This window comes from Sinocyclocheilus rhinocerous, unplaced genomic scaffold (genome assembly GCF_001515625.1).
Source record: "Sinocyclocheilus rhinocerous isolate Xijiao unplaced genomic scaffold, SAMN03320098_v1.1 scaffold738, whole genome shotgun sequence".
NCBI classification, from domain to species: Eukaryota; Metazoa; Chordata; class Actinopteri; order Cypriniformes; family Cyprinidae; genus Sinocyclocheilus; species Sinocyclocheilus rhinocerous.
The window spans coordinates 891,211-906,047 of NW_015633949.1; the positions used below are offsets into that span (position 1 = coordinate 891,211).

At 36.0% G+C, this 14,837-nt stretch overlaps 1 protein-coding gene across 1 annotated transcript in view; it reads right to left on the reverse strand.

The window, feature by feature from the left end:
- LOC107744807 (diphthamide biosynthesis protein 1-like) overlaps positions 1 to 14,837 on the reverse strand; it is an 85,594-nt gene that overhangs the window by 68,372 nt on the left and 2,385 nt on the right. The window contains exon 2 of the mRNA XM_016558632.1: positions 6,656 to 6,719. Coding sequence (XP_016414118.1) covers positions 6,656 to 6,719 — 64 coding nt within the window. The remainder of the gene's footprint in view (positions 1 to 6,655; positions 6,720 to 14,837) is intronic.

Consider the following 14,837-nt stretch of genomic DNA (forward strand, 5'->3'; position numbering starts at 1 on the left):
AAAAAAAAAAAAAAAAAAAGCAGCAAGTTTTGGGTCATCACATGCTACCACGACATAACTGTTGTCGCATAGTTACGTGGATTGTTTTACTGTAAACTGACCTTTATAAAATTTTACAATGTTCATCAGGTTAGATATCGATTATTACTCACTCAAACCCCTTTTTGTCTCTCTACCTCTCAGTCTCACACATCCACCATGTTTGTAGTTTTTAAACTCTTTTTAATTCATGTTTGTAGTTCTGAACCGAATACTCCTGAGTTGTGGGGACTATTAGCCATCAGAGTGTGCTTGGATCTGCACTTTCAAAATGGCAATAGTAGACCATCCCAGTACCTTTCAAATACTAATTTAAAGGGGACCTATTATGCAAAATTCCCTTTTACAAGGTGTTTGAACACAGATGTGTAAACAACCAGCCTAAAATGGTAAAAATTCACCGACCCACTCCTTTTTTTTAATTATAATCCCCATAAATCATAAACAGTCTCTCCAAACCAGCGGTTTGCAAACGAGGTGTCATTAAAATGCAGGACTTGCACAAAAGTTGATTCTCAACCTGTTGTTCATGATCCAAATTCATATTCAGGACATGCAAGTACCTCACTTTGCATTTTGTGAATGTTTGCAAATCGCCTTTCTGAATGTGCTTGTTAGCATGTTGTATCTTACTGTATTCACAGAGACCAGAATTATGTTATTTATATTTTTAACCCTGAAAATGCTCACCATCTGTATAGTTCATAAACGCACCTTTTAAGCTTCTTAAATGGGAGGTATAATGCTATTTCATGCATTCCGACTTATTTACACTTTTAAAGAGTTGGATTCTCACGCTAAACGAGGCCAAAGTTTAAAAAAAATGAGTTGGACCTATGATGGAGTATTTCTGTGCCAAATACACTGTCAGGGTTCATAGAAGTTTCAGAAAGTTATTTTAGAGTATGGCTCTGTATGACATCATAAAGGGCGGAATTCCTTGTATCAATGTGCTTCATTCGGGTTAAGGAAGTCGTCGGCAACGCTACACAGGACTTGCTCGAGAAGCAAGTTTTGTTTTTAGACCACGAAATCAACAATAGGTGTGTTCGACCTGAAGCAGCGCTGTGCAGACTGATCGGGGTATGACATCAAAGTACCATGAGAGCTATAGAGAGCAGACGGCTCCGTACGCTTTCGAAATGCTCTCACAGTACTTTGATGTCATGCACTGATCGGTCTGCGCAGCGCTGCTTCAAGTTGAACACACCTAATATGTCACTAAAGAAGTGTCTTTTTGGTTGAGGGAAAGATAACCTTGTTCAGCTTCCCAAAGAACCCATGTAAATTAATGAAATATAAAAGCACCATGGGCATTTCTATAAATTTTTCTAGCCATGCCAAGCTGTAAAATATTTTTTGGGAGTTTCGCATGAGGGCAAAAAAGCTCCCCATGCAGATATTCAAGTTGATCATGTGAATTTGCCGTGCTGACCAACAGAAAGCTGCTTGGTTTGAATGTGACTTTTATGTGGGCAGTGCTTCATACAGTGCTACATTACCGTTTTTTTGCCCGTGAAATTTTGCCTAAATACATGTGACTGAACCTTTAGTCCTAGCATAAAACCCCATCCATATTTCCATTCCACAAGAAGTAGTTTGTAGCTGCAAGTGTACAAGAGACATATGTGATAAATTATAGCATGAAGTGTGTGGGAATCCACCTCTAAGAAGGTATATGCACCTTTACTAGGGTTGGGTACTGAACTCTGTACTTTTAAGGGTACCGACTGAATTGCGTCGGTACTACAGAGTACCGATTCACGTTAAATCAATCGGTGCCAAATTTCGGTACCTGAGAACGCATCTGGGCGCATACGCTACAGAGAGAGAAAGAAAGACCTGCATCTCACTATATGATGGCATGAACACAAAAACTTAATCTCCAGAGCTGCTGTGAGTCACTTCGCAAGAATTTTACCGTTTCATTTGAGAAAACTAGCATCATCATACTGTATACACACAGAAACTTCATGGCAACCTGTCAAAATAAAAGTACGGTTTAACATGTAACAGAAACATATTACTCTTGTATTACTTTTGTAAATTATAATGTACATCTTTAAATATTCCATGTTCTATCAAATTTAAATAAAACAATGAAATGATAAAAATAAACATTACAACTAGATTAATCACTTAATTGTAGAAAAAAATAATACAATTATTAGCCTATTAAAAATGTTTTTAAAGGAATATTCACACAACTTTTCTTCCATGTATTCATTTCAACAGTAAACCTCAGTTTGTTTGTTTGAATTTTCATTTGATTTAAAATAAATGTTTAATGCCTTCATTTGATTTTCAGAAAAATTAAAACAAGAATTTCTAAAAAAAAAAAAAAGAAAAAAAGAAAAGAAAAGGTTTGTTGGGCCCTATTGTTCAAAATGTTGAAATTGAGACTTTTGGACTTATTTTTTCACTGAAATAAATGAGTTTTTGTAATTACACACAGAGTAAAGTACCGAAAAAAGGTACCGTTGGGTACCGACACCGAAATTCAGGTACCGATACCGCACCGGTTAAAATGTGAACGGTACCCAACCCTAACCTTTACCCTGTGTAGGTGTTTTCAGCAGTGTTCGAGGAAATGCAAGGACACTGTGTGAGAATACCTACAAAATTGAGTGCGTGTCAGATGTGGATATATAATGTGGAAGTGGGGCTGACTGTGAGTGTGTGTGTGTGAATAAACTGCAGCTTTTGCTATAATACATAGCAGCTTGCTCTCATTAGAGCTTAAAACCTCACGTTTAATCAGCTTATATTCTGGCTAGATTTATACAACCTCTTTTCCACACACTGACATGGAGCTCAGTCTATCATAGATCACATGACAGTCACATCCTGTGCAGTCTCCAATCTCTAGTGTTTCTCAGTCCCATGAAGACCATTCTAGCCAGTTCTGTTTCTTAGTCTCAGTCTAATACGACCTTTGTTTTATCTCACGTTTGGGAGTTGTGCCTTTTGCTGTCTTTGGTGTCATGTAACAAATAATCCTTTCCCGTGGCCCTGGGACAGACCAGCATGACCCTGAACAAACTATAATCTGGGGTCACAATATACACATAAAACATCTGGCAACGTTTACCTGGTATTAAGATTTGTTTAGGCCAATATGATCCCGAGCACCACTAAGTACAAACATAAATGTGTCCAAAATGTTTGTGATCAGATGACTTGAAACATTTGAAACAGATTTGTTTAGTTATGCCAAGCTCCAAAATATTTCATTAGGTAGAAATTGTGAGTAAAAAAGAAAGTATAAAAATCTTTATCCTGTAAATCACGAATGACTGGAAAAGTCATGCAAATTCATAATTAATACTTTTATTCGGCAAGAATGCATTAAATAATCAAAAGTGACTTTTACACTGTTGCAAAAATCTATTTCAAATAAATACTGTTCTTTTGAACTTTTATATTCATCAAAGAAGCCTGAAAAAACTATAATGCTTTATACAAAAATATTAACCTTGCTCAGGTTTCGTCCCATCATTAAGCAACATACAGAACAGCCTCAAAGTCTAATGATGAGCATTTGTGTGCTTTACGCCTAAACAGCTGGAGCCCTAAATACCAATGAGGAATAAATGTCCTGAGCAAGCCAAACTAAAGGCCCTCAGAGAAACTGCAGATCGAAGAAATCCAGCTGGCAGAAATCCAAAGATGTGGTTGCGGGAACGAGGGGGAGAACATGCAGAAGAGGGATGGAAAGCTGTGGCGGATGTCAGGAGGAGATGGGGGCTTTCGCAAAGTTAATTAACGGACATTAATTGCTCTCATTAAACACTGACTGGTTTCATTGGGTTTCTGAGTGTCTGGACATTTGTGATGCTAAGCCCTGCTACGATGAGAAAGAGCCAGCTCTTTAGCTGAGAGCACTATGGCCATCTGATAAGGAGAGCAGAGTACACATTACATGACACACACTCAAAGCACTTCTCACACATTTAAGTGGACATAGAGACAGCGAGAGACGGGCCAAAACCCTTGCACCATGATATTACTAAGGTTTGTCTGAAACTATATTTATGGTAATACCATTGTACTGATTAACAATATGTTGAAGAATATACAAAATAGAAAAGGTGGAAAGATTAACAGGAAAAAAGAGAACAGGAAAGGTCAGGCGATTTCTAGGATCAAGTGACACTGAAGGCTGGAGTAACGGCTGCTGAATATTCAGCTTTGCCATCACAGCATTAAATGACATTTGAAAATGTACCAAAATAGAAAACAGTTATTTAAAATTGTAATATTTTACAATATTCCTATTATTTTTGAGCAAATAAATGAAGTCTTTGTGAGAAAACATTTAAAAAAAATTTTATTAAAAAAAATTTTTTTTTTACAGTATGTTTTAATTAAAAAAATTTATCATTCCTTCATTATCTTTGAAGAAACCCTCAAAAAAACCTTGTTAATGATTATTTTCATCAAGATTAACACTGAACATGTCACTAGAAGAACAACAGCAAAAAGTAGATGGGTTAGAGAAAAAGGAAGTCAATGAATACAGGATGTAATTGCAGAAGGGCTGACAGCAGAACTACATCAAACAGAGGGATTTGTGTTAACCAGGAGAGTCATCAAACAGCAAGACTTTCACACGACCCAATCAAAATATCCAAAGCCGTTCGCTAAAACTCACTGACACTATGCTCACCTCCAAATCAAACCGGCGGCCCTGAGTGGGATGGAACCATTACAGTCCCCTAATGTTTTCATAATTCAGATGAATCCTCTGGGAATGTGACACTCTGAGTGCGGTTCCCGAGGCTAATACCAAAATAGAAAACAGTTATTTAAAATTGTAATATTTCACAATATTCCTATTATTTTTGAGCAAATAAATGCAGTCTTTGTGAGAAAACATTTTTTTTAAATCTTACCAACCCCAAACTTTGAATGGTATTGTATCAACATTTAAAAGAAATTCTTGTGGTGCTATTTTTTTTACAGTATGTTTTAATTAAAAATTTTTATCTTTCCTTCATTATCTTTGAAGAAACCCTCAAAAAAACCTTGTTAATGATTATTTTCATCAAGATTAACACTGAACATGTCACTAGAAGAACAACAGCAAAAAGTAGATGGGTTAGAGAAAAAGGAAGTCAATGAATACAGGATGTAATTGCAGAAGGGCTGACAGCAGAACTACATCAAACAGAGGGATTTGTGTTAACCAGGAGAGTCATCAAACAGCAAGACTTTCACACGACCCAATCAAAATATCCAAAGCCGTTCGCTAAAACTCACTGACACTATGCTCACCTCCAAATCAAACCGGCGGCCCTGAGTGGGATGGAACCATTACAGTCCCCTAATGTTTTCATAATTCAGATGAATCCTCTGGGAATGTGACACTCTGAGTGCGGTTCCCGAGGCTAAACATATCCCTCAATGGAAACGCTCACCCATCTCTCCACAGCTGTCCCTCATTAGTATTGAGCAGACATCCATATCAATAGGACTTTGCTTATTCGGAGGAAAATAGGAACATACTTTAAAGAAACAGGTGGAACATTCATCCCAGGAGATGGTGGGAGAGAAATGCAATGTTTAATATAAAAGGAGGCAAGGCTTTTAATGGAACAGCTGAGCCAAAAATGAAATTTCTGTCATTATTTACGCATCCTCATGTTGTTCCAAACCTGTATGACATTCTTTCTCTAACAAAGAAAAGTCTGTTTGCTCGGTTCCATGCAATTACAATGAATGTGGACTCTTTTCAGGCTTTAATAAGGATGCAACAGGTATCATAAGTATCATAAAAGTGGCCATTTCGACAAACCAAATCTACGTCAATATTCACTTAATCTTGACATAAATCTTAACTTTGCTTAAGAGAAGTAGAAATGTCCAATTTATAAGCAAATCATTGCTTGAGTCAAATATTTTCAATGAATCACCTGATTTGGTTCATAAAACCCCCCATTTGTTCATGAATCAGATTGCTACGGTCACTGACTCAGTCCAAATGATTCAGACTCGATTCATTGTAATTGTGTGGAAAAGAAGGACACATATACTCAACAGAATTTCACTTTTTGTGTTTCACAGAAGACAAAAGCCATACAGGTTTAGAAAGACATAAGGTTTAGTATATAATGACAGAATTTTCATTTTTGAAGATATACTTTTCCTTTAACACCTGTGAACGCCATGTGGCCTGTGAACATTTTGGTGTCACAGCACATTGTTTGTTATTAAGCAGAGCTCCTAGTGTTCATTAGCATTAGCATTAAACCCGTTCGAAGTGGGAGGTGTGGCCAGACTCGTTCTTTACCTACACTGGACCACAATTTGTACTTTCGTACGCTGCGTGCTCTGTGCAGACTGTAACAAGATGTAATTGAGAAGAATAATGGTTTTGTCCACTTCATGCCGTTAACTAGCGAGACCGTGATAGCTAGCTTCTGTCTGCAATTATGTCTAATTTTCTGCTGAGCCCCAGATATGGCTACAGCGGGGAATGATGATAAGCACAGAGTATTGTAATGAACACAGAGGTCTTCTGCAGGCTCAAATGCTCTTCCTGTTTAACCAAGGATGTCCACCCAGGCCGGACCACAGTCCTGAGGAGTGCTGCGTGAGTGTGTGCGGTACCCACCTCTCAATGATGTCAGCGATCACACAGGCAAACATCTGCAGACCCTCAGGCAACTGCAAGGCCACTGCAGGTCAAAGACAGAGAGTCCAGTCAGTGCAATATAATACAATATGAATGACAGCTGCTCTGGCCTCCTATATATTAGTCTGGCGATGCAGGCAGTCTGATGTGCAAAATATAAACTAGAGATGTACCAAAAATTAAAGCTTTGGCAAATATCTAAAAAGCAAACAAACAAACAAAAAAACCCCCGTAGAAATCCAGATTTCTAGGTGCTAAATGAGAAAACTGCTTTTAAATCCACTACCCCTCAAAGATTTAACAAATGTTGGCCTACTATGAAACAATTAAGAAATGTTATACAATGGCCGGCCTTCTTTTAAAAATCCTAAAATAATAGCCTACTAATTAAAAAAACAAAACAAAAAAAACATAGCTTTACAAACATTTACATGGTACTCAGAACATAAAGATTTCTAGGTGCTAAATGAGAAAACTGCTTTTAAATCCACTACCCCTCAAAGATTTAACAAATGTTGGCCTACTATGAAACAATTAAGAAATGTTATACAATGGCCAGTTTTCTTTTAAAAATCCTAAAATAATAGCCTACTAATTAAAAAAACAAAACAAAAAAAACATAGCTTTACAAACATTTACATGGTACTCAGAACATAAAGAAACAAAATGCCTGTATGGATGAAATAAATTAATACAAAATTGTATTATATTAAAATAAATAAATAAATAATAAAATACAAACATTTAAATTGATTTAAAGACGTCTTCCTTTAAACAATAGGCAAGTTCATTTGCTCATCAAATGGGTATGAGGGCTTTAACCAATTAAAATACTTGAGATAAATACGAAGAACCTTACCTTCTGTTCAGCATCAATAATGACTTCGTGTACTCAGCTATATTACAGAAACAACTGAGTACTACTATAGCAGCTAATTATTTAAGGAAACCAAACCACAGCACAAAACTTTAGACAGGGTTGCCAACTCTTAACGTATTTGGTGTGAGACATGTTATTGGCCTCTGTCTGGCATCTTCACAATGCCAAAACACAAAAGTCATGCTTCATTATGAGCCAAAAGTTACAATAATTAAATTCAGCCAAAAAAAACTGTATTGAAAAATTAATTGGTTCAAAGACACAGAGTACTGGCTATTTCTAGCTGGCGCATTGCTGAGGTTGAACACAACCCCAAAAATCTCCATTGTCTCTGTGGAAGAACAACATTCTGCATATTGCAACAGTGGAACATAAGGAAATTCTGGAACATCTGTGTCGTTCTCCACACTGAATATTGTTATTTTTATCATCTGCATATTCATTATTTCATGCAAGTAGTACTTTCTGTAATATAATATAATATAATATAATATAATTCTGTGCATGTTCTGAGATAAGTGGTACTCAGGTAAATTTATATGCACACAAGATTTAAATGCAAATAAATCACTCTAAGCAGCTGGCAAAGTTGGCATGAAGCATAAATGCAAAGTTGGCGCAGTTTCAGACAAGCTAACCATTTTAACAGCTGCCATAACTTGCTTGTCACACTACATTTACACCATACCTAAAACAGTGACAAAGATGCACTATCTATTTTTTTTCCGAGAGAGCTCATACACACACTGTAAAAAAAATTCCGTAAAATTCACGGTAAAAAAACGGCAGCTGTGGTTGCCAGAATTTTACCGTAAAAAATACGGTAGCAATGTTTTAGGTTTTACGGTTTTAACTTAAATTTACAGTTAAATACCGTAATTTCATTAACTGATATAATGTTAATATACCAACCTTATTGAAGTACTGAAATCTGTTTTGTACCTTTGTAATACACTGATAACCACCAAATGCAGGTGGTGATGAGAAAATCACATGATGAACCAAAGCCCATCACAAACCGCTTTTTGGAAGGCCAAACAAAGTAGTTTCGCTTTCACAACGAAACACACACTGACTCCACGACATGGCAGCGGCGGCAACATCGAGAATAAAAGTTACGCCTTCTTTCTTTGCGTGAACATTTGGGCGGCGTTATGCAAATCTTCCCACACAGTGACGTAGACATTTGGGGGCGTGTTAGAACGAGCCGTTTTAGGTAGGTGTGGCTGACTCTTAACTTTTATAAAGAATATCTCTTTGGATTTGAGACTTTAGTCTTTGCAACTTTACAGATCTTCTTTATGCACCAAGAGCTTGTAACACTTCGAAGAGAAAGGAAAAATTGAAATCGCATCATATGACCCCTTTAAGATTTTTAAATGTTTGTGAAAGAAGTCTCTTATGCTCACTAAGACTGCATTTATTTGATTAAAAATACAGTAAAAGTTATTACAATTTAAAATAACTTTTCTATTTGAATATATTTTAAAATCATTGTAATACGCTGATTTGGGGCTCAAGAAACATTTATTGTAATTATCGATGTTGAAAACAGTTGCTTAATATTTTTTTGGAAATAGGGATACATTTTTTTAAGGATTCTTTGATGAAAAAACAGTTCAAAAGAACAGCATTTATTTGAAACAGAAATCTGAACAGTAGTGTAACTGGTAACTGGTCTTTTTGGTAGAAAAGTAAAGTATCAAAGCTTAAAGTATCATACTGTGTATCTATAAAATATTTTACAATAATTCAAATTTTTTCTTCTGTAAATCTGTGATTTATCGATATCAATCAGTATAAACGTAATATTAGTAATAAAAAGCTGTAAGATAAACAGATATAGCAAATACAGCATATCGCATGGTTTTGTAAATGTAGGTTGTATGTAGAGACCAAATCTCTATTATGGGTCCCGTGCAGAGAAAGTTTTTAAAATGTTAATTTAAATTGGTAAATTAGTTTAGATTATTATTAATGTATACATTAACAATAATAATTATTATGAATAATATTATTTAATTATTATTAATTATATTATTTAAAGCTTTAACAGACAAGTTAAAACTGAAAAACAAACAAACATGCAACAGAAGTCAATTACAGCCCTAAATAAAACCACAATCCATATAACATTTCTTGCAAAATCATTGTAACCACTGGTCAGAACCAGAAGTGGATCCTGACATAAGTTATAAAGGCTAGGCAAGCACTTCTATGTGACTGCTTTCTGTTTGGCCCAAAGCCCCATTGAAAATTAAATGTTATGTAGCAGTTATCTATTGCCGAGCAGCTCCTTGTGGTGGCACATCTTACTGCTGCTGCTGCTTTCTGTCTGTCTGCCAATGGAAAGAAACCCGTTGACCTTCTAGAAGCCATGTTACTGCCATATAGTTCAAGTGAAGTTCATTTAATCTAATCAGACTAAAATGCACTTTGGCTTTTAATATTTATCCTCTGATATGAAGTTGTAATTCTGGTCTATTCAAAAATGTGCATATTTAAACTCAAGGCCTTTAGCAAAATAATGAGCTGTGCGACATCAGTTTTTTAAATTTATATTATAATTTAATGGTATCTTTTAATTAACAGACAAATTATGATATTTGTGGACTACTCTCAGGATGTCGTTTATGTCTAGCAATGCCCCATGAATGAACCATAATGATTGATTCTCAAAACTGACACACAACCAGTTTAGGTTGCATGGCACCTCTCATTACAGACAGGAAATGCATCTCTGAAAAGTGCTGGTCTCTAGGGCAATGACTACATCATGTGCAACAAAACAATGTTATATATATATACACAAGTGTGGAAAAGGTGTGGGGAAAACGTGTCTATATATCAGTCGTGACTCACTGGTCTCATCATGTGTACACTAGGGTCAAGAGAACATTACAGCATAACACATTACATTTAAGCATCCTTATTACATAAAGTTCTCCTTATCATAGCAGGAAATGAAAGTAGATGAAGTCTGTGCTGATGCCACAGCACCGTAAGAATATTTGATACAGATCTAATATGACACAGAATACACAGTGACCAGGCACAGGTAATAAATACAGACGCAATTTAGCCTACAATAAATACATCAAATGGGCTACATACAAGTGAAATAGACAAGGCCCTGCAGCTCTAAACAATAAAGGTTTTTGAAATCAATTTATACATAGTTTTCCCAGAAATGATGGTGTAGTGCAAATCATTACTTCATAATACATCACACTAAATCAAATGTTTACATTTGGAAGACACAAATGCATATGATCAATGGAAAATAATAATAATGTGTTAAATATTATACAGTGGGAGTGGGTATAGAAAAGAATCACCCCCCTTTAAAATAATCAAATTATTGAAATGAAGTGAAATGAAGACAGACACAGTTTTTGCATTATCCAGCTGTATTTACTCAGTGCAACTTATAACATCCAAATGAAAGATTAATAGTCAAGTCAAAACTATTAAATAATACAAAGTATGGGAATTATGTAGTGACAAAAAACAATGTTATATATATATATATATATATATATATATATATATATACATATACATATACAAGTGTGGAAAAGGTGTGTGGAAAGCTTGTCTATATATCAGGCGTGACTCACTGGTCTCATCCTGTACACTAGAGTCAAGAGAACATTACAGCACAGCATTACATTTGAAAGAATCTGTTAAACAAGCTTCTTTATCATTACATAAAGTTCTCCTTGTCATAGCAGGAAATGAAAGTAGATGAAGTTTGTGCTGATGCCACAGTACAAGAATATTTGATACAGATCTAATATGACACAGAATACACAGTGACCAGGCACAGGTAATAAATACAAATGCAATTTAGCCTACAATAAATACATCAAATGGGCTACATACAAGTGAAATAGAAAAGGCACTGCAGCTCTCAACAATAAAGGTTTTTGCAATCAATTTATATATAGAGTTTCCCGGAAAATGATGGTGTAGTGCAAATCATTACTTCATAATTTGGTCAATACATCACACTAAACCAAATGTTTACATTTGGAAGACACAAATGCATATGATCAATGGAAAATAATAATAATGTGTTAAATATTATACAGTGGGAGTGGGTATAGAAAAGAATCACCCCCCTTTAAAATAATCAAATTATTGAAATGAAGTGAAATGAAGACAGACACAGTTTTTGCATTATCCAGCTGTATTTACTCAGTGCAACTTATAACATCCAAATGAAAGATGGACACAGTTTTTGCTTTATCCAGCTGTATTTACTCAGTGCAACTTTTAACATCCAAATGAAAGATATTAAACCAACATGAAAATTGAGTCATGACAAACTTGTAAGATTTAGAGCTACTGCTTCATTATGGATATTTAAGAAAAATAATAGTGGAAAACAAGAAAGAATGAGGAAAAGGTAGAAAAAAAAGAGCAAGGGAGAATCTGGTCAAAATGATCTTTGCCCATTGAGCCCAGAAATAGAGGGGGCTTTTAAAATGAAAACTCTCTACAACAAAGAGCCCAGCAGACTGTAGCATTCTGTCCAATCCCCATGAAAGTACTCAGCACAAGCCACCTGCTAACACATTCAGCACATCAAACACTTGTCTGTTGTCATTCACATCAATAGAGGCTTGAAATTGGGCATTTCTGCGGCTGCGGTGCATTATTAGGACTTTTTGTGATTAAAAATTGGGCATGGCTGTAGGTCCTAACTCTACAGACGGATTCCTTAAGGTGAAAATGTATCTAAATATACTGAAACCAACCTCTTAGCCTGGTTTTCCTTCATTTTCTTCCTTCATCTCACTGTGTAACGGCCCATCTTGAAGGCTCTTTGACACCTTCACTAGAATGATGGAGGACATGCTTCAACAGGCTCTTGGGACGAATTGCCATTAGACAGTGACGCATTACCAAAGTAAGAGGATACGAGGTCAGTCGGGTGAGATTTAAAGAGACAAATCACAATTTGAAGCCCAAAAAGGTCACATGTCAATGGCATTTCTTGAAACCAAACTTTGGGTGTTTATTCAACTGCACTACTGGCCTATTTTAACTCAGCTGTTCTGACATGTTAGGGACATGTATAACATCTTTGGCGTGCGGTTCACAGCCATCCCAATGGTTATGATAGATTAAGAATGCAAACAAACCCAAATAAACAGCCAAAGGGTTGCTGGATCAAGACCCACAAGTCTAAGCCACAGCACTCACAACAAGGCCTTCAAGCTCAGTCAATTTATCATCAACGCGGAGATGAACAGCACTTGATTGGATGCATCAAACTACATGAGTATTACATTTGCATAACGATAAATGATACGGCACGAATAATAGGATTAGCGAGTTGCTAGCTGTGATTTCACCATCTTTTTTAATGTCATGATGAAATTCTCAGAGGTTAGCTTAAGGAGGTAAAGCATGTGCATTAGAATAAGATGTCATTTTTTTTCTATTAAAGTGGATATTCTACAGTAAAATGCTATAGTGAGATAGCGTGGGGCGACCATGGGAAAATCTTGACCACTTATAATTGCTAAAATCTCACTAAGAAACTGTATGACATCTCATTAGAGCTGTTTTAAAACAAGCCATAAGTGTTGTTTCCCGGGGGGAATAATTTCACACCAATCTGACAGGATCTTTGCAAAAAATGCTTATGGAAGTCACTACAGAGGATATAACATATTTTGATGCAAAACAGCCCACAGTACTTCAGTTTGCGAGCATATGTGACTAAACACTGGCCGTTGAAGACAGATAAAAAAATAAAAAAAAAAACACAAAAAAGAACAAGAAACTTGAATTTATCACATATTTCTCCAAGAAAGAATAAATTGAGACTTCAAGACTCACTGAGATTGTTAAACTACGTTAGAAATTAAGGTAACACTTTACAATAAGTTTCAATTCTTAAGCCTCAAGTCATGCACAATCTTTAAACAGTATTTACTAATCTAGGTTAGGGCTGCACGATAAATCGAAGAAACTTCTTAATCACAGTAGTCTTTTTTCCACTGATTAACAAAAACACCACTCTAAACAGCTCCAAGAAAAGGTCATTGAAAAGCACAAGACACGGGATGGATGGAATATTTCCAACTCATTGAATATATCTGGGAGTACTACTAAATCAATAATTAAGAAATAGAAAATGTATGGCATAGTTGTAAATCTACTTAGAGCAAGCTAGCCCCAAAAACTGAATGACTATGCGAGGAGGAGACTGGTTAGGGAGGCCACCAAGAGACCAATGGTGGTTCAGGTTCTAGCACCTTTGCTTTTCTCTCTCTACATGCTTCCTTTAGGTTTGATTCTGAGAAATCATGGCGTATCTTTCCACTTTTATGTGGATGATACACAGATCTATCTGCCTATTAAAAGAAACGACCCTTCAGCTATACAATCTTTATTTGCATGTCTTGATGAGGTAAAGCTCTGGTTGGCTAGTAACTTTTTTACCTTAAATGATTCAAAGACTGAGGTTATTGTCTTTGGCCCATCTGACAATTTCGAGTTTAACAACTCTACCCTGGAAAGCCTGTCAGTCTTTGAATCAAAGTGTGTTCGGGAACCTTGGTGTTCTTTTTGACAGTCGGCTCACTTTAGATAAACATGTTTCCTCTGTTGTTGCCTCCAGCTTTTTTTTAATTTTTTTTTTTAGCTCTGCTTACTTTCTAAAAGAAAACATTTTCTTCCTAACAAAATCTCTTGAGTTAGCTTTTCACATGTATATACCCTCTCGATTGGACTACTGTAATTCCTTGTACTGTGGCATCTCGAAGTCCCAGGTTGCTCACTTACAATTGGTCCAAAATGCTGCAGCCAAATTTCTTAAAGGGATAGTTCACCCTCATGTCGTTTCAAACCCGTAAGACCTTTGTTCATCTTCGGAACACAAATTAAGATATTTTCGATGGAATCTGAGAGCTGTCTGACCCTGCATAGACAGCAATACAACTGAAATGTTCCCAAGTTCAGAGACGAAGCAAGGAGATCGGTAAAATAATCCATGTGACACCAGGGGTTGAACCATAATTTTACGAAGCTACGAGAATGCTTTTTGTGCGCAAAAGAAATGCATTAAAGTATTCTCGTTAGGGCTGTGTAAAAAAAATATAGATATCTTGATATTAATCGATTCTCATTTTTACGGAACGATATCGATTCTTAAATCCCAAGAATCGATTAGTCTAGCCTGTTTTCAGTTAATGGACGGAACACTGAAGGGCACTTCCCATCCAATATATCGCAATAAGCATTGTGCTTTGGTACTTTTAATAT